At 42.6% G+C, this 16,227-nt stretch overlaps 1 protein-coding gene across 4 annotated transcripts in view; it reads right to left on the bottom strand.

Annotated features, from left to right (window-relative positions):
• The window catches only part of LOC149352381 (negative elongation factor B-like), a 54,968-nt gene that overhangs the window by 17,208 nt on the left and 21,533 nt on the right, over positions 1 to 16,227 (bottom strand). For all 4 annotated transcript variants that reach the window (XM_089581541.1, XM_089581540.1, XM_089581538.1 and 1 more), the window contains exons 4-9: positions 15,459 to 15,607; positions 9,780 to 9,882; positions 9,623 to 9,718; positions 8,712 to 8,771; positions 6,141 to 6,294; positions 928 to 1,190 (exon numbers count right to left, since the gene is read on the bottom strand). In XM_089581541.1, the coding sequence (XP_089437667.1) occupies positions 928 to 1,190; positions 6,141 to 6,294; positions 8,712 to 8,771; positions 9,623 to 9,718; positions 9,780 to 9,882; positions 15,459 to 15,607 (825 nt within the window). The remainder of the gene's footprint in view (positions 1 to 927; positions 1,191 to 6,140; positions 6,295 to 8,711; positions 8,772 to 9,622; positions 9,719 to 9,779; positions 9,883 to 15,458; positions 15,608 to 16,227) is intronic.

The following is a 16,227-nucleotide window of genomic DNA, read 5'->3' as shown; positions in this document are numbered from 1 at the left end:
AACAGTTTATCCCCATCCCACCTTTCAGTTCCACTGTCACTGCCAAGGCCAGTATAATATAATGACTCCATTCCATTTTTGTACTCCCCATATCACATAACTGGCTGAAGTGATACCATGCGCTGTCTTCTTTTGTTATCAGCTCAAGCCCAGTGATAGTGGGTGCATGGCATCAATGAGCCAATGAAAACATTTTTTTTATTTATCGACCAAATGCAATGAAACTGCACAGACTTATTCAGTTTTTTCTGCTGATTTCAAATATGTAATTTGTTTATTTCTAGACAAATTAGTTCCTGATATATTAATATATATCATGTCATTGTGTGCTCAAACAATAGAAAAAAAATGGGCCACCAGAAATTTAATTTTAATATGTGAGTAGATACTACAATGTGTGAGGAATGCAACGCTGGAAGCAGTTTTCAGTTTTTTGTCCGTGTGGACAAATGGGCTTAATAGTTAGTTTCATGTGTGTCATGTGTTTTCTGGCACTGTATGTCTGGTTAACTCACTTGAAAACTAACTATTAAGCCCATTTGTCCATACGGACAAAAAACTAAAAACTGCTTCCAGCGTTGCATTCCTCACACATTGTAGTATCTACCCACATATTAAAATTAAATTTCTGGTGGCCCATTTTTTTTCTATTGTTTGAGCACACAATGACATGATATATATTAATATCTCAGGAACTAATTGGTCTAGAAATAAACAAATTGCATATTTGAAATCAGCAGAAAAAACTGAATAAGTCTATGCAGTTTCATTATATTTGGTCCATAAATAAAAAAAATGTTCTAAGACCTGTGTCCCCCCTTAAGCATACAATTTAAAAAAAAAAAATAAAGAAGCCAGAGTGGCTAAGTAAGCCATGCAGGGGAAAAGAGAGAAAAGGGCATGGGGGGGAGGGGGGGGTCAACATACCTCTGTGCTCGGCAATGCAGCAGGTGTGCCACTGCCAGAGGCACTTCCACCTAGTCCGCTGCCAGAAGGGTTGCCACTCAGGCCACTGAGGAAGAACTCATCAAAAACAACCGTGCAGAAATCTTCCTGTGCAAAGTCATCTGCCATGAGAGCCAAGTGGCCAACCAGTGTGTGCAGGAACGGGTCCTGGTAGGCACGCTGGCCCTCAGCCCCTGCTAGGCTCCCGAGCACTCGCATCACGCCCGTTCGATCACGCTGCCGAGCTGCGTGCAAACAAGAAGCACAACTTGTCAAACAGAATATACTGTATCTACTCTCATAATATGGACACTTTTTTTTTTTAAGATGAGGCTTCAAAAAAGGGGTGCGCAGATTACGTGAAGATTTTGCAACCACATCCTAACAACTTTACAAAGATCATAACGCACAATATAGTATACTACCGCATATTGCTGCCCAGACTTCGACCCCACTACTCGCACCCCTCGCTAGCCAAAAAAAGCTGACTTGAAATAAGATGCATACCCCCTCTTGCCCCACCCGACATTATGTAGTTCCACACAGGATGGCATGACGGCACATGCACAACTCAAAGAAAAAAATGTGCAATAATACAATCACGAAGCCAGCAGTTAGAGGCAAATGTAGACAAGAGGCGATAAAACGGTGCCCTCGTGTGTGGCCTGGCTGACTAGCAGCAAACTGAACAGCAGACAGTTCGGGAGTTTCGGAATTCGACGCATGCAACTGTTCGTCCAGGAAAGCGACTGGCAGCGCGAGCAAGCGGCACGCAGTTTGTTGCCTCGCCACTCACACCATTTGCAGCCACACACGGCGATGCGGCCACGCCGATCTTCCCAAAGCCTGCCTTGCGCGTACCCACATGCATGCTGGTGGTCTGGCACAGCAGAATGCTTAATATATATGTGAGTAAAACAATTTTTTTTACAAACCTGGGTAATAAAATAGGGGTGTGCAAATTACATGAGGGCGCCAATTACGCGAGTACATACCGTATATAGTTCCAAGTGAAAATAGGAAAAACTATTGTGCAGCTAAACACAAAAAGAGCAAGCAGTCAAACATGGAAACTCATGACAGCATGCCTCATGACTCATGACATGGACATGAATGCAAGTCTATCAGTTCTCTAGGTCTGCAAAGTTGTTGTATGGGGTTTAACGTCCCAAAACGACTCAGGCTATGAGGAACGCCATAGTGAAAGGCTCTGTAAAATTTCGACCATGTGGGGTTCTTCAATGTGCACTGACATTCCACAATACATGAGCCTTTAGCATTGCACCATAGGACTACAAACAATGTGACAGAAATGATATACTCTTTCCATCTGACATAAAGTAGCAAAGCAGACTGTAATTTAATTTTTCCTATGAGCACAAAAAGGCGTGCAGGCAATGAAGGAAGTACCACAGCCTTTTTTTTTCTCACACCAAAGTCATGAACAGCCACAAGTAAACTCGCTTTCCATTCAACCCCGCCGTGGTAGCTCAGTGGTTACGGCACTAGGCTGCTGGCCCGAAGGACGCGGGTTCAATCCCGGCCGCGGCGGCCGAATTTCGATGGAGGCGAATTTCTAGAGGCCCGTGTACTGTGTTATGTCAGTGCACGTTAAAGAACCCCAGGTGGTCGAAATTTTCGGAGCCCTTCACTACGACGTCCCTCATAGCCTGAGTCGCTTTGGGACGTTAAACCCCAATAAACCAATAAACCAAACCAATCGCTTTCAATTCAACATATCCTGCCTGCCTCTGCTGCTCTATTGCATGTGCCTGTATTTTCAGGAAAGATGCAAAACAATATGCTTGAAGCAGGACTAGCTCTGCATAAATGCGTTCTACACTGATAAAGTAGTTCCTAACCCGTTAGCAGTCTGCTATTTTCAGCTCCCATTTTGATCCGCTGGACAAGAGGCAGTGTACTGTAAAACCTCACTGAAGCACACCAACATGAAAAGTAGAGTTTTCATTTCAAAACTGTTGTGCCAAATCCCTGAGCTGGCAATGATTGCTATCCATTTTGTACCTCCTTAAATTGTAGCAGCAATTCACAATAGCTAGGGCTCGATGTTGTCAGCTTAAAGTAAAGAAAAGCCACATATACATACTAAATTTGCATTTTGAAATTCAGTACTACATAAAAAAAATATAGCCCCACAACAAGAATACGCCTGAAAAAGTCAGCAAAGTATCAGTGTTTGGTGGCACACTAGCTATTGCCCTCGAGTGCACTGCAAAGCACCCCTGTGAGCCAAAGAAAATGCGACTGAATACTGGCAAGGTTTTCTACGACAGGCATGTTGTGCAAAAGTAAAGAATAGAAGCGTGGGGGCAAGGGCCAGTGTAGATTCCCAGCTGTAATCTCCGTTCCAGGTATCACTGATATCAGTAAGTCCATGCAGGAAAAGCATGTATACTATGTATAATTTACTAAAACTGTGAAGAAAAGGATGGAGCAAAAGGCTGAGAATAAGGCAGTCATATGGCAGTCAACTATGTCAATACTCCCAGAATGTAAAGCAAAATGATAAAAAAAATGCTCTCAATAGCTACATGATAAAGACCAAAAAAGCCTTTTCAATATCCCCATAACAAACTAGTAAACTTGAATTTCTTGTTTGCTGCAGTTTGCATGATGTGAGTGAAGCATGCATTTTGAATGCACAAAGGCCCCCAAAAACTAGCAAATGGAGCGAGAAGCACTGGTCTTAGACATAAACATCACCCCCCCCCCCCCAACTAAAAAAACAAAAAAAAAAACAGGCTGTCTACTCACACACCTGATGTGATCACAAATGCAGTAGAATCTCGATGATACGAACATGGCTGATAAGAATTTATAAAATTGCCTGGCCTGAATTCTTTGTGTGCAATGTGTAGAATTTTGGATGTTCCAAACACCCTCCTGCGCCATTACACATGATACGAATGCGCAACTGCACCCTCAAGCACTAGTAATATAAGCGCTGCCCGTACACTGCCAATGCCACGATCATTAGTCATGCAGTATACACCATGAACGATTGCTAGTCGCAATGAACAAACAGGAAGCAGCGAGCTGCAGTGATGGCAGCAAGGCCAAAAACAGAATTTCTGCACTACTGCTAATATGGCGGATGTGTGGTGGCTAATATGGCAGTAGGAAGAGACTACTATGCTCAATTCTTCTTTCCATGAAGAATGAAAAATCAACGACACGACAAGAGGTGCAGTTTCTGCTCCTCTGACAACCACATTCAGCACTTGTCAGCAGTCTGGGAGCAGACATGCACGAACGGTTTGTAAGCTGTGACAGCTACGCATCTCATGACCTACTGCACTGCATCCTTTTGCTTTTTGCAAGAAATGCTCGCAGCTCCCACCATTTGGCAAGCCCTACAGCATCGCCCGAAAACCACGGCAAAGCCAAAGCCAAAACTGAAGCCAAAACTTTTCGCAGTTTCTGTCCAAATGGTATGCTGTAGAAAAAGACTTTTCCATCTCAGTGCCCCCAGTGGGATAAAAACAACAGTGGCAGGAATAAGACAGCTTTGTTTCCTGGCATTTCAGACCATCTGACCATTATTGAAATGTCACGCACTGTGTGTTCTAAATAGTATAACTAAATGGTCATCCTTCATTTGTTTCTTCTACACTTCTAACTGCTCTAAGGCAGCAGTGCTGTAGCCGTAGCCGTGCAATGGAGCCAGATGAGTTAAAAGCTAGCAAGTTTTACCTATGCCGGTAATAGCAGCTTTATGTAGTGGCACACAAAGATGAGAAAACAAACGAGGCAGCCGAACATGTCACTAAGGCCGATAAGTGGGTGAGTGCCACAGCACATCAAGCAGTGAAAGCTGCCAGGCTAACCAAGCACCCTGCCCAGCTCATAGAAAAAAAACAGGCAAAAGGTGGTGGCACACCAAGGGGCCAGGAGACCTTGCCAACACATGGGCGTGTCTATTACCAGATGCGAGCTGTCTTAGAATGCTCTACACCTTTCCTGCGATATGATTCGTGCTTGCGACTACTCTCGAAGTTGAGGTAGATTGCAAATTTTAAAAAAATGGCAACCGTGATAATGCGCTTCAAGCTGCCAAAATTTTATCCAATTTTCATTTTTTATACAGCGTTATGCATGAAACCAGACCTTAATCGCAAAATTCTTTTCTGAATAAATATTTATGTTTTGCTTTTCTTGACAACTTCTTGTAGTGGACAACGTGCTTCACGGATAGTTTAGCTTGGAAACCATAATGCCTACAATAATAAGGCACAACTATGTAAATTCTCAGTACTACAGATTTTTCTCCTGTGCTACCTCCATGTGCACCTAAATAAGGTTCCACTCTACAGCAGCAAATGAATTATTTCAAGTAATTATCTTGGAAGAAATGTACAGTAAAAGCTCGTTGATTCGAAATCATTGGGACAGCGAAAAATATTCGAATTAACCAGGTTTTCAAATTAGCAGTGCATACCAAGAAAATGGTACCCAGGCAAAACATTTTGTTGTGGGAATGTGCTACCTTTATTGGATGCACCTTGTGATTTCTTAATCAGAGATGCCAGCAACCTAACCCCTCAGCTACACCACACCATACCGAGAAATGGCTTGGGCTGGCATTGCACGCAGTCAATGCGTCACGGGCATGAAGCAAGAATGATAACGTCGTGGGACACGAACTGACACTGCTATGGGTGGGAGGTGTATAAATCACAGCGCCTCCACTACACACTGCCTTGACGAAGTGCTGGGAGTCCGTGACACTGAAACCGGCCTCCCCTGCTGCATTGCAGTGAAGCACGTCTTCTCCTCTGCAGGCCCGCGCTTTGGCACTCCACAAGCCATACCATGAACTGGTTTTTGAGCTGGGAGAACTGGGGCTGTCGCTTCACCGGGTTCATAGCGAAATCGGGATCGGGCATTCCCGCATAGCATCCCAGATCTTCGAATTAACTGGGCTGGTGCAGGCTGCTTGCTAGAATTAGTATTGGATAAAATTGACATCTGAAGTTATGGGGACGGCAAGAATTCTTCATATTATCCATGCTTTCAAATTAACCGAGCTCAAATTACCGAGGTTCGACTGTGGTCTCAAACCAACCATTACAATACATTCACACAAGAGAATACTTTCACATGTCAACATGGCATGTTCAGTCCACAAACAGAAAAAGGCATTAACAAACCAAGCAAAAAAAAGAAATGCTAACCAGTGTGGAAAGTGTAGTAAAGAGCTAGCACGCTGGCAACGGCGTTTTCTTGAACATAGGCCTGATACGCATCAGGGGGTGGTCCTGAATGCTCAATGGTTGTGATGGCAGACTCTCGGTCATCCTGAGGGAGCCGGGAGTTCAAGCTTCTCACCTGGAGAGAGGAACACAGCAGACGCTTAGGACAAAACTGTGAATAAGCTCAGGCAGTTTTGAACATGCCTCTGAGGACAGCTACAACTAACAAGCACATGCACAAGAAAAAGAAAGGGTTTTCAGTGAAGTGCGGTTAGAAGCAGAATTACAGGCATTCAGCTTACAAAATAAAAAAAGAAAGACAAAGACAGTAAACGAATAAACTATTTAAAGTAGTGAAAGGAACAGTAAACCAGAGTATGCTACTCTGCACTAGACGGGAAAAAAACAGTGGTGTAAAATGAAATTAAATGAAGGGACGGCAAGGTATGCATAATGCATGCACATAATGTACATATCTACCTGGCTATAAGTAAAAAAATATTCAAGAAAGTTTTCTTGAATATTGAAGAAAGTTGTCTGCAACCTCACTTGCCTGCCTTCGCATCTGTTTTAATATCTGCACAGATAATGTGAGCGACATGCACTAAGGAAAGTATGGGGAACAGTTGTATCAGGTCCACATTTCCTGGCTGCAATATTAGTACTCCATTATCGTCGGAGCTGCTTATCCATTATCATTAACACCTGAATTCCACAGTTTATATTCAATGCTCAATGGCCTGGCGCAGAACTAGAACTGAGGTTCTCAATTATTTTAGCCTCAGGAGATCCCAACGAATTTTCAAAGACACTAATAAACACTACATGTCTCGGCTTCCTGCCCGACATGCATGCAAAAAAAAAAAAGCATGCAGATGCATGACCCCTTAAAAAATGCCCACATTAAATTAATAATGACTTGCTAGTTGAGTAGTGAAACAGTCTGCTATGAGCAATTAAAGTATGAATGCCGTAAAATAAAGTGGGTAAAAGAAAGACGTTGGCTGAAGCATGCATGGATTTAGGTACTTGAAACTAAAAAAAATGCTCCAAGGAACCAAAGGGTTCTAGAGAACTCCATTTCGGAAGCCCTGAACAAGAACAAATGGCTGATGGAATGAATTTTTCAAATTCCACAGCAGCAGGATCTGCAACACCTGTACTGCACATGCTGAGCAGTAAGTTCTCTGTCATAGAAAACATGATAGTATTTCAACACAACTTAAGCCCATGGCCCTTATTTGTTTGAACAACTGTTGCTTTTATTTCAGTAGTATAGTAATAGCAGTTGGAGGTTATAGATGCAGCTGGAACTTGCGACATAATGCACCAAACACAAGGAGATATAGGTTAGGTATGGTTATTAACATTATGGTCTAAAGCATGAATTGAAAATATTGCCTTTATATGTGGTCAGCTGTCCAAGCTGAACTATCTCTCTTTGCTATTTAGTACCATCATCCAATGGCATCACCAAGCAGTTCAAATAAATAAATCACTTCAACACAGGACCTAATATGAAATGTGCTTGAAAATCCAAGACAGGTTGATTTATTAGAAGACTAGATAGAAAAGAATTCTCATGCTCAGTGGAACAACCACACAAGTGGACAAGGATTGATCGTGATGCTACTAACAGTGTTTCAATAGCAGGCTCCACTGAAGGCATATGTAAAACTGCCAAAGCATTAGTCCCACTTCTATGCTGTGAGGAGGTGGTACTGCGGGAGCACATGATAATGAAAACGACATATGCTTTTCATGGTACTGGAAGCTGCAGCCCAGGTAGCTAAGCCAGACAAAGCACACAAATCGAACAAAAAATTGTGAAATGTCTGAGATCTTGCACTGTCTTACATGTTGACTCCATCTCATATACCACTTGGTCGAAGACTACACATCCACCCAAGTACATAAACCAGGTGTTTCAGGGAAGTCCACCACTAGCCTTTAAAAATAGAGTTTTTTAGTTCAAGAGAAGCTTTTTGCGGCATAGTAATACTAGTGTTGGCGGACATAAAAAAATCTAGTAAAGTTATTAGCTAAATTCTAATAGCTAACTTTTTAACTATTACCGATAGGTGCCTGACTGTAATTAGATATTTGTAACCGGCCATTAGTAATATAGACATATCAGTTCTTAAAATTTCGAAAATGCAGCATGTGAGCCTCCCTTTCTGAAAAAAAATTTACGTTCTAGCCATGCTGCAGGTGGTGGCTGTGATGGACACATACACAGCTCATTGCTGTACTTTATCATCAGCCAAGCTGAGTCCACTGCAATGGCCTTTCACACTGATTTCTTACTAACCCTGTCCCATGCCAGTCATGATCATTTCCTAACCCAATCTCCCTGACTGACGCTCTGCTTTCGCCCGCTGTGTTTTCCCTGTAACCCTGTGGCTTCCCTCGACCCCTCCTATGAAGGCCTAAGACCTGTCTTCAACATTACATATTGACACCTTGATTTGAATTTGTTTTTCACATTTGCTTTGAGGCCTCCACATCTGCCCATTTTTAAAAGCACTTTTAAAAGTCCCTAGCACTTCTTACCTGATCATCAACCATGAGTGACATCAGAGCAGGGAGAAACTTGGTGACGAGCTGTACATCCTACACAAAAGGAGAACAAATTACAAAATAAGGTGTGTAATTACAGACGTTTATATTAGCACAGACAGATGTATATTTCCCATGACAATTAGAATTCCCTTGGACTTGGCTGGAGGCTGTGCATTGTGGGGAAACACTTGAACAATGGGCGTTTTTCTCTTTTACAATTTTTTGCTTAGATACTCACTTTGCGAAGCAGATTTTATTAAGACTGCTTTATCTGTTTTGATCCCATTTTTGTTTCATAGCAATTCCAGGACCACAGTGCAAGTCAAGACATTTTTTGCTTTTCAAATATGTGAATTTTAAATTTCTGCATGCAATTTTTTTTACCGCTCTACATATGTCAACAGACACTGCATCACAGAAAATTCAAAAGCAAAATTTGTGCTGCGTGAAACAAAAATTCTAAGAATGTATTGTTCTGTCGCATGCCAGTATGAATGCAATGCGGACTTCTTCCACACTTTCTTAACTATGCAGCCTTTTCCCAAGATTTAGAGGAAAAATATAAAAGAAAACAATTTTATAGAGATATTACAATGAAATTTTGTGTGAATAGTCATAAAATGATTTCCAATATGGTAAAAAAAAATTTCATATAAATCTATCAAGAAATAAATAAATTTTTGTTGAAAGCTGATGCCCTCTTAAGGGAGGCGATTATTTTTGGTCTGCAATGAAATGCTCACTAAACACATTTGTTACAAAACCATACACCCTCTTTGCATACATCGCGTTTGGCAGCCCACATAAATGTTCAGTCCTTGCAAGGTGCTGGCACCAAGCAAGGTTTTGTAGTGGCTTTGGGTTGTGCACGCCAAACAAGGAAAAGGTATATTTAGACTTACTAGCTTTGGCTCCTTGTACTGCTGTGTGCTTATCATCTCCCATGCCTGAAGGCCAAGAGCCAGCATACGCAACACCAACACCAGGACCTGGTTGTCCTGCATGCGCCAAAAAATTGTCAGCTCCTCGTGATTTAACACAACGATCAGTATGCCTCACCCTGGGAAAGCCTTCGACATTGATCAGGTGGTTGATGATCTTCAAGGCAGACTGGGCCAAGAAGTTGATGGCATATGGGTCGCACAGTGTCATGGAAAGGTCCCTGCAATGACAAGTGGCTCTATAAACCAGTGCTCATGTATTAGACTGGAAATGCCAGATTTGTGATGTTTTTATAGTAGGCTTATGATTACTGAAACTAGGAGACGGCACGCCTGTACTTAACTATGACAAATTTTATAACTTGCGTTGGCTCTATATGCCCCTCGTGTACAGGTGAGAACAAAACAAACAAAGCACACTTCACTGTGCTAACATGGCAGAAATTGAGACTCGTGGTGTGCTCATGAGTGAATGCACTGACAATACTGCCATGCATGCACATACCCTATGCCTCAATTTCTGCTACATATGCTGGAATGCTGCAGTCAGTTATGTTTACTTCTATCCAAACCTCTACACACACCCTGCATTGATCTGAAGACTGCAGGCAGTACAAAACTGGTTTCAATCACCCAGAGACTGAGCTAATAAAGGGTGCCCCCAAGATAAGCAAACAAATGTGCTCTTATTTTCATCTTCACCTCATTCACGACTTGCTTATTCAATCTGAAAAGGTGGCCAGTACTCATAAGTGGGCACTGTGGAAACAATATTATAATAAGACTGTAAACAAGCTAAAGAAACAATGTTTGAAAAATTGAAATTAAATAAAGTGCAATTTCACCTTCAACAGAAGTTGTAGTAGGCGACAGTGCAATTAAAACTGTGAACAGAAGTGAGATGGCAAAAGCTAAAATTTCAGCTAAGAGGGATGTGAGATGAGATTGCATTGTTGCCAATAATGTAACCATGTCAGGCTCTATGACATCATGCACATAAAAATTTTCCAACTGGTTATGTGCGGCCAGTGTGCATGGCATGAACTACACAATTCTCTCTACATATTGATAATTGTCCATAGTTTGTGCAACTTTTACAACATGCATGCCTGTAATTTGCCTGCTACCGATTCTGTATGTACTACACTTTAACTGATATTTGACCTTTTAATATTAAAATGATAAAGTTTACCTCTACAAGAACACAAAAGCATTGATTAGAACTTTTGAACACAGTGAAATTAAACAAAAAATCTTAGAAACCGACATCAAAACAACAGGAGTTTGTTTTGTTTAAGTAAGCCTCCCTCAACAAAATTTGGACTTCCTCAATACCTTTCAGTTCCTTGTAAACCTTTACAATGATTTTTAAAAATTGCACTGCGATGCGACAATGTGATGCAACAAATGCAATGTGATGCAACAAATCTGCATTAGCAGTACAGTTGAATCCGCACCTATCAAACTCGCAAAAAAAAAATGCCTACGAGTTCAATATAACATGTAATTGTATATAAAAGTAGAAGTAAATTTAACAAATGCAAACTCATTGAGATAAAAAAAAATGTATTTATATCACAGCCACTTACTTCGCAGAGATTACCGAGCGAAAAGGTTGTGAATTTTTTTTTTATATTTCCATTTTCATTGCCCCGGAGAGAACATGTGCAAAACATTTTTAAATGTTATCGATGGACTCCGTATAGCTGTGACCACAGCCTCCTATCGACGCTCAACAGCGACGAACCATGCTGAATGCACGGAGCATGTCGAAGCATGCAGGCACATGTCTCTCAAGTCCTTGTCGCAATTCGCATTAGTGGTGCTCTGGTTATCCGCAACGTCAGCAACGATGTATTCGTCCACAAGCTCTCCCGTGGCCTCAACGCCGTGGTCTCCGGAGACAGTCTGCTATGGCTGCTCCATTACCAATAGCACCAGGAAATTCGAACAAGTAGCTCCACATATTATCCAAGACCCGCGATGGCTTTGTCGAGCTCACCCAACAAAGAAGCTGCTCCGTCTTCCCTGGGAAAGCAGAGACCAGAATGTCGGAAGCAGTTTTGCATAGTTTCGTTTTTGACACCATTCCATGACCCACTCAGCATAGACAGGGTGCTGAAGATGTCGATTTTTAGTTTAGGCCTCTTCCAGTCCTCAGGTTCTGCAGGAGCCGTTCAGACATTTCCTACAACCAACCTTCACTGTGCGGATTATCCCCTGGTCGAGAAGTTGAAGCACCTACTTTAAGTAGCGTTTGGCGGCAGGAATCAAAGTGCAATGTTGCTCAAACTAGCACTGCAGTGGAGGGCACAGCCATTGTCCACAATGAGGCAGATGTTGCTATCTTCACCCACCAGGTCGCCGTTCCAAGATCTGAGCCACTTGGCAAAAAGTTCGCAGGTCATCCACGCTCTTCGATTGGACCTATAGGTTGCTGGAACTGAAACGTGTTCTGCAAGCATCGCAGGTACTAGTATTTGCTTTTTCTACCGGGTCTCTTCTCTGCTTTAGCCCAAACGTCAGCCTTGTTCTTCAAAATGGTACACAATATGCTTCTCAGAAGCTTGTATGCTGCGGTGACTTTGGATTTCTTCTCACCTCGTTCAACTCGCTTGATAATTTCCAGTTTCATGAAAAAGCGAAGGTTCTATCATTTCACGGTTGCCATCATGCGCACACAGAGACAACGAAAATCATGTGAAATTGCTGACGGCAGCACAATGCATTGTGCAAACTGTGCAAATTGTGCAACGTGCTAATAACGAATTATTCTGGTTTACTGGGTATACGCCCGCTACCTGAGTCATGGAAAATCCCCGTCATCATTGGTCTGCGCGCGCTACGTAGCACCATAGCAACAATAGCACACACAGGTCCATGCGGAAAAGCTAACCTCTGGAGAAGTGCTGAGGGAAAGCCAGCTTCTTGTGTTGACCAGAGCTGTCTGAAGTTCAGTCTATCGGATGCGACGGCGAATTTTGCATGATATAGCCGTATATTTTCCTATGCATGCACATTGTAGCTTTACTATGCTCAATTATTCGATATAAAGAACAATTCGATAATTCGATCTAACCAAGTTTGGTTTGGTGGTCCCAAAGCAACTCAGGCTATGAGAGACGCCGTAGTGAAGGGCTCCGGGAAGTTTGACCACCTGGGGTTCTTTAACGTGCACTGACATCACACAGTACACGGGCCTCTAGAATTTCTCCTCCAAAGAAATTCAACCGCCGCGGCCGGGATCGAACCCGCGCCTTTCGGGTCAGCAGCCGAGCACCATAACCACTGAGCCACCGCGGTGGCCTAACCGAGTTTTACAAAATCGGGTTCGACTGTATTGGTTGTACTACGATGGTTGTCTTCCCATTGTGTCACTGAACTGTATTTCGCTGTTGCTTATTCATTCCAGAGTCGTGTGGGCTTCTCATGGATGGGGGTGTCTGGAGGGTATAAGTGAGTACATGGGTGGTGGGGAGCGCCTTCTGGAGGGTGTAGGTGGGTGATTGGTGACGCGGCAACTCTAATGGCCATCTAGTCAATAGTCTATTGAGTCAGAGGAGCAGCGTGGAACACTATCCAGATTTTAAAGCCCTCCGAGTGGCAGCAACGTGCACTCTCGGACATGGGAGTGCTCACAGCAATGTGATCAGGAATAAGATCTGAGCAGTATAATTGCTGCAAAATTGTGGAACTTCTAAATATACAACTTATTTTACAGAAAAAAAAGGCAGGCTGGGCCATAAAACCCTGCAGCAAGCATAATACCATTATTTAAAGTGATACAAAAACAGCCGACAGCAGCTTCTTCAAAAGTGCGGAAATGGTACTACAGCTTGTCCAATCCAATGAAATTAATTTCCAGAGGGATTAATATTACTGCAAAGAATAAACATTCTGTTTTCAGTCTTTTCAGGTTAAACTTGTGGGCTGATTGCTGCAAGTCTGCAAAATTATTGGCAGTGATGATGGTGGCATACCACCTTGGTGCAAGATGAGGGAACCTCTCAAAAATGATCAAGTTTGCCATGCAGTAGCAGAACAACTCCTTCAAGTTTGATCAGGACTGAGAAAATCAGTCTCTAGGCTCAATAGCCATATGAAACTGCCTGTGTGACAGAGGTACTAGTCATAGCATATTAATACATTTTGTAAAACTTGGACTCCTGATAACTCAAATAATGACCTATGACGTTTGACTTAATGTAAGACTATTCTAGATACTTGAATAAAGGGGAGAAAAAATGGCTAAGATTTTATCAAAATATTTTATTTTGAGCTGGAACTTATTCCCATATGGGGTGCACTGCGAGCAAGGCAATAGAGATAAGTTTTTTCTTCAACAATCTAAACACTAAAAAGGCCCAAAGCCACAGTATACTAGTCCTTAAAAAGTCTAACATCAGAATCCCTTGCTGACCCCATCATACATGCCACTTACGTTTAAAACCACTCACACTCGCTAGCAAAACTTCAAATGAGTATGCATTGAAATTCCATAGATTCAGCTTTTTCTACAACAAATACCCCATGACCTGTTCACATTTCAAGCTCCCTTTAATGTGGGCATGTATAGTCACATTCAATGTGATTTACAGCGCATCAATAACGAACCAGCTGAGGATTCTGCTTTATAGTAAATGAATGCTCCTTCACATAGAGCAGCCAACTTGCATAGACATTCAGTGCATTTTGTTCTCTACATCGACAGCTAACTGCATCAATTTACAGAACCACTGGGCTTTCACTACTTCGAAAAACTGAGCTCCTACCACACCTGCTGCATTGCAGCTCAAAAGCATGACACTACACCCTTATTCAAATGGATGCAGCCTCCTCCATGTGTGACCAGAGTAAACTCTGCCCAGGTAGCTGGGTCCCAAATACATCAGCAGAGCTGCAGTGTGGACAGCAGTAAAAAAAAAAAAAATTCTCATCCTCACTCTCGAAGGTGTTGGAGTGCTAAACGCACCACAGACACCCCCTCCCCCCATGGCCTAGATTTACCCATGGTCGCATGGGTGGTGGCCTACGTACTTTTTACAAAATTTGTTCCCATCAAGTTAAATGACCAAAACGGAATAGATGACAAGCTACCATCTTGCCTTGGATATTATTACCCTAGTACATCAATACTGATGAGTGGGTTGTAGTATTGCAGAAGAAAACATGCTTAAAGGTGCACTGAACAGGAATCTGAACTCGTCTTTTTGCCGCGGGAACTCGATCTACACGTTCCTAGCATTCTTAGAAACTGCGACTTATTGCCCTGTGTGGCCGATTTCCCTGATTAAATCGAATTAACGCCCGGCTCCCGCCTTTTTTTTTTAAATTCTCCCTCGTACGGTGGGCGGAGTCGACCAACGCGGGGAGTGCCTTTCAGCCAGCTCCGTGGAGGCTTTGCTTTCGCTTCATTTTGTTTTTTAGGTTTCCGCGAATAAATAGTTTCATTTGCAGATAATATAACCGCAAAGTAAGCCCGCAGAAATAAAAATACGCGTGGACTATTTGCTTCTACGGACTACTACGTATTACTCCACCGATGGCAGAGCGGCAAGCCGCCACGGGACTGGGTGAAAGGCACTCCCCGCGTTGGTCGACTCCGCCAACTGTACGAGGGAGAATTAAAGAAAAAAAGGCGGGAGCCGGGCGTTAATTCGATTTAATTAGGGAAATCGGCCACACAGGGCAATAAATCGAAGTTTCTAAGAATGCTCGGAACGTGTAGATTGAGTTCCCGCGGAAAAAAGACGAGTTCAGATTCCTCTTCAGTGCACCTTTAATGGTAGGCACAAACCCGAGCACTTGTTCTTGGCCCCGCTTGATGCTGTCAAGAAAGCCCTGAAGCTCTCGGGAGCGCTTAGTGTCGATGTTCTTCTCCCGGATGCAGGCATCAAGACACCATGTGAACTTGTGGCAGGGGTCAACAGCCGTGATGTCCTGGATCTGCATTTCAATAATTTTGTTCATTTTCTTTTCCAGCTGTATCCTCTAGGACATTAATATCCTACATGACAGAAATCTGAAAAGACACAAGAGGATCCAATGCAGCTCATCTCTAGTTCAGCCGTTGAAAATGCTTCAGAAGTTTTATTTTAAAGTTTACACTTCTTTCCTCTTCCTCTTCATTGTTTGGTCATCCTTGTGTCACATCTACATTGCCTGTGGTTCCAGTTTTCCTAGTTCCCAGTTTTGCACCACCGCTGTTCCTTTCTCCCATGCATGACGGCACCTTAACTACACAAAAATGCAGAACACTGTGAGCTGGCTGTGCAATCAAACCTTTATTATGCATTCCCAATTTCTGTGCTGTCTTGCATTTTGTCCGACAGTATAGGTGTGGGTAACTGGTAGGTTTGCTACAAAAATTATAACTCAACGTACTAACTTATCCGAAAACAGACCATACACATCCTGCCTCGCAAGAATTGTTGGCGAAATTGGTGTGCAAACGTCAGCTGTGCAAGGGGGTCAGCAACTAATGACATAAATGCACTATGCCTTGCTTACCCCACAAAATGCAGCAATCTGCTTTTCAATTTCAGATTAATTCACATGTTTCTTTT

The sequence above is a fragment of the Amblyomma mixtum genome, chromosome 3, assembly GCF_055824585.1.
Source record: "Amblyomma mixtum isolate Tamu chromosome 3, ASM5582458v1, whole genome shotgun sequence".
NCBI lineage: Eukaryota > Metazoa > Arthropoda > Arachnida > Ixodida > Ixodidae > Amblyomma > Amblyomma mixtum.
The sequence above is the reverse complement of the archived record's forward strand: the minus strand, read 5'-3'. Positions and strand labels throughout refer to the sequence as shown.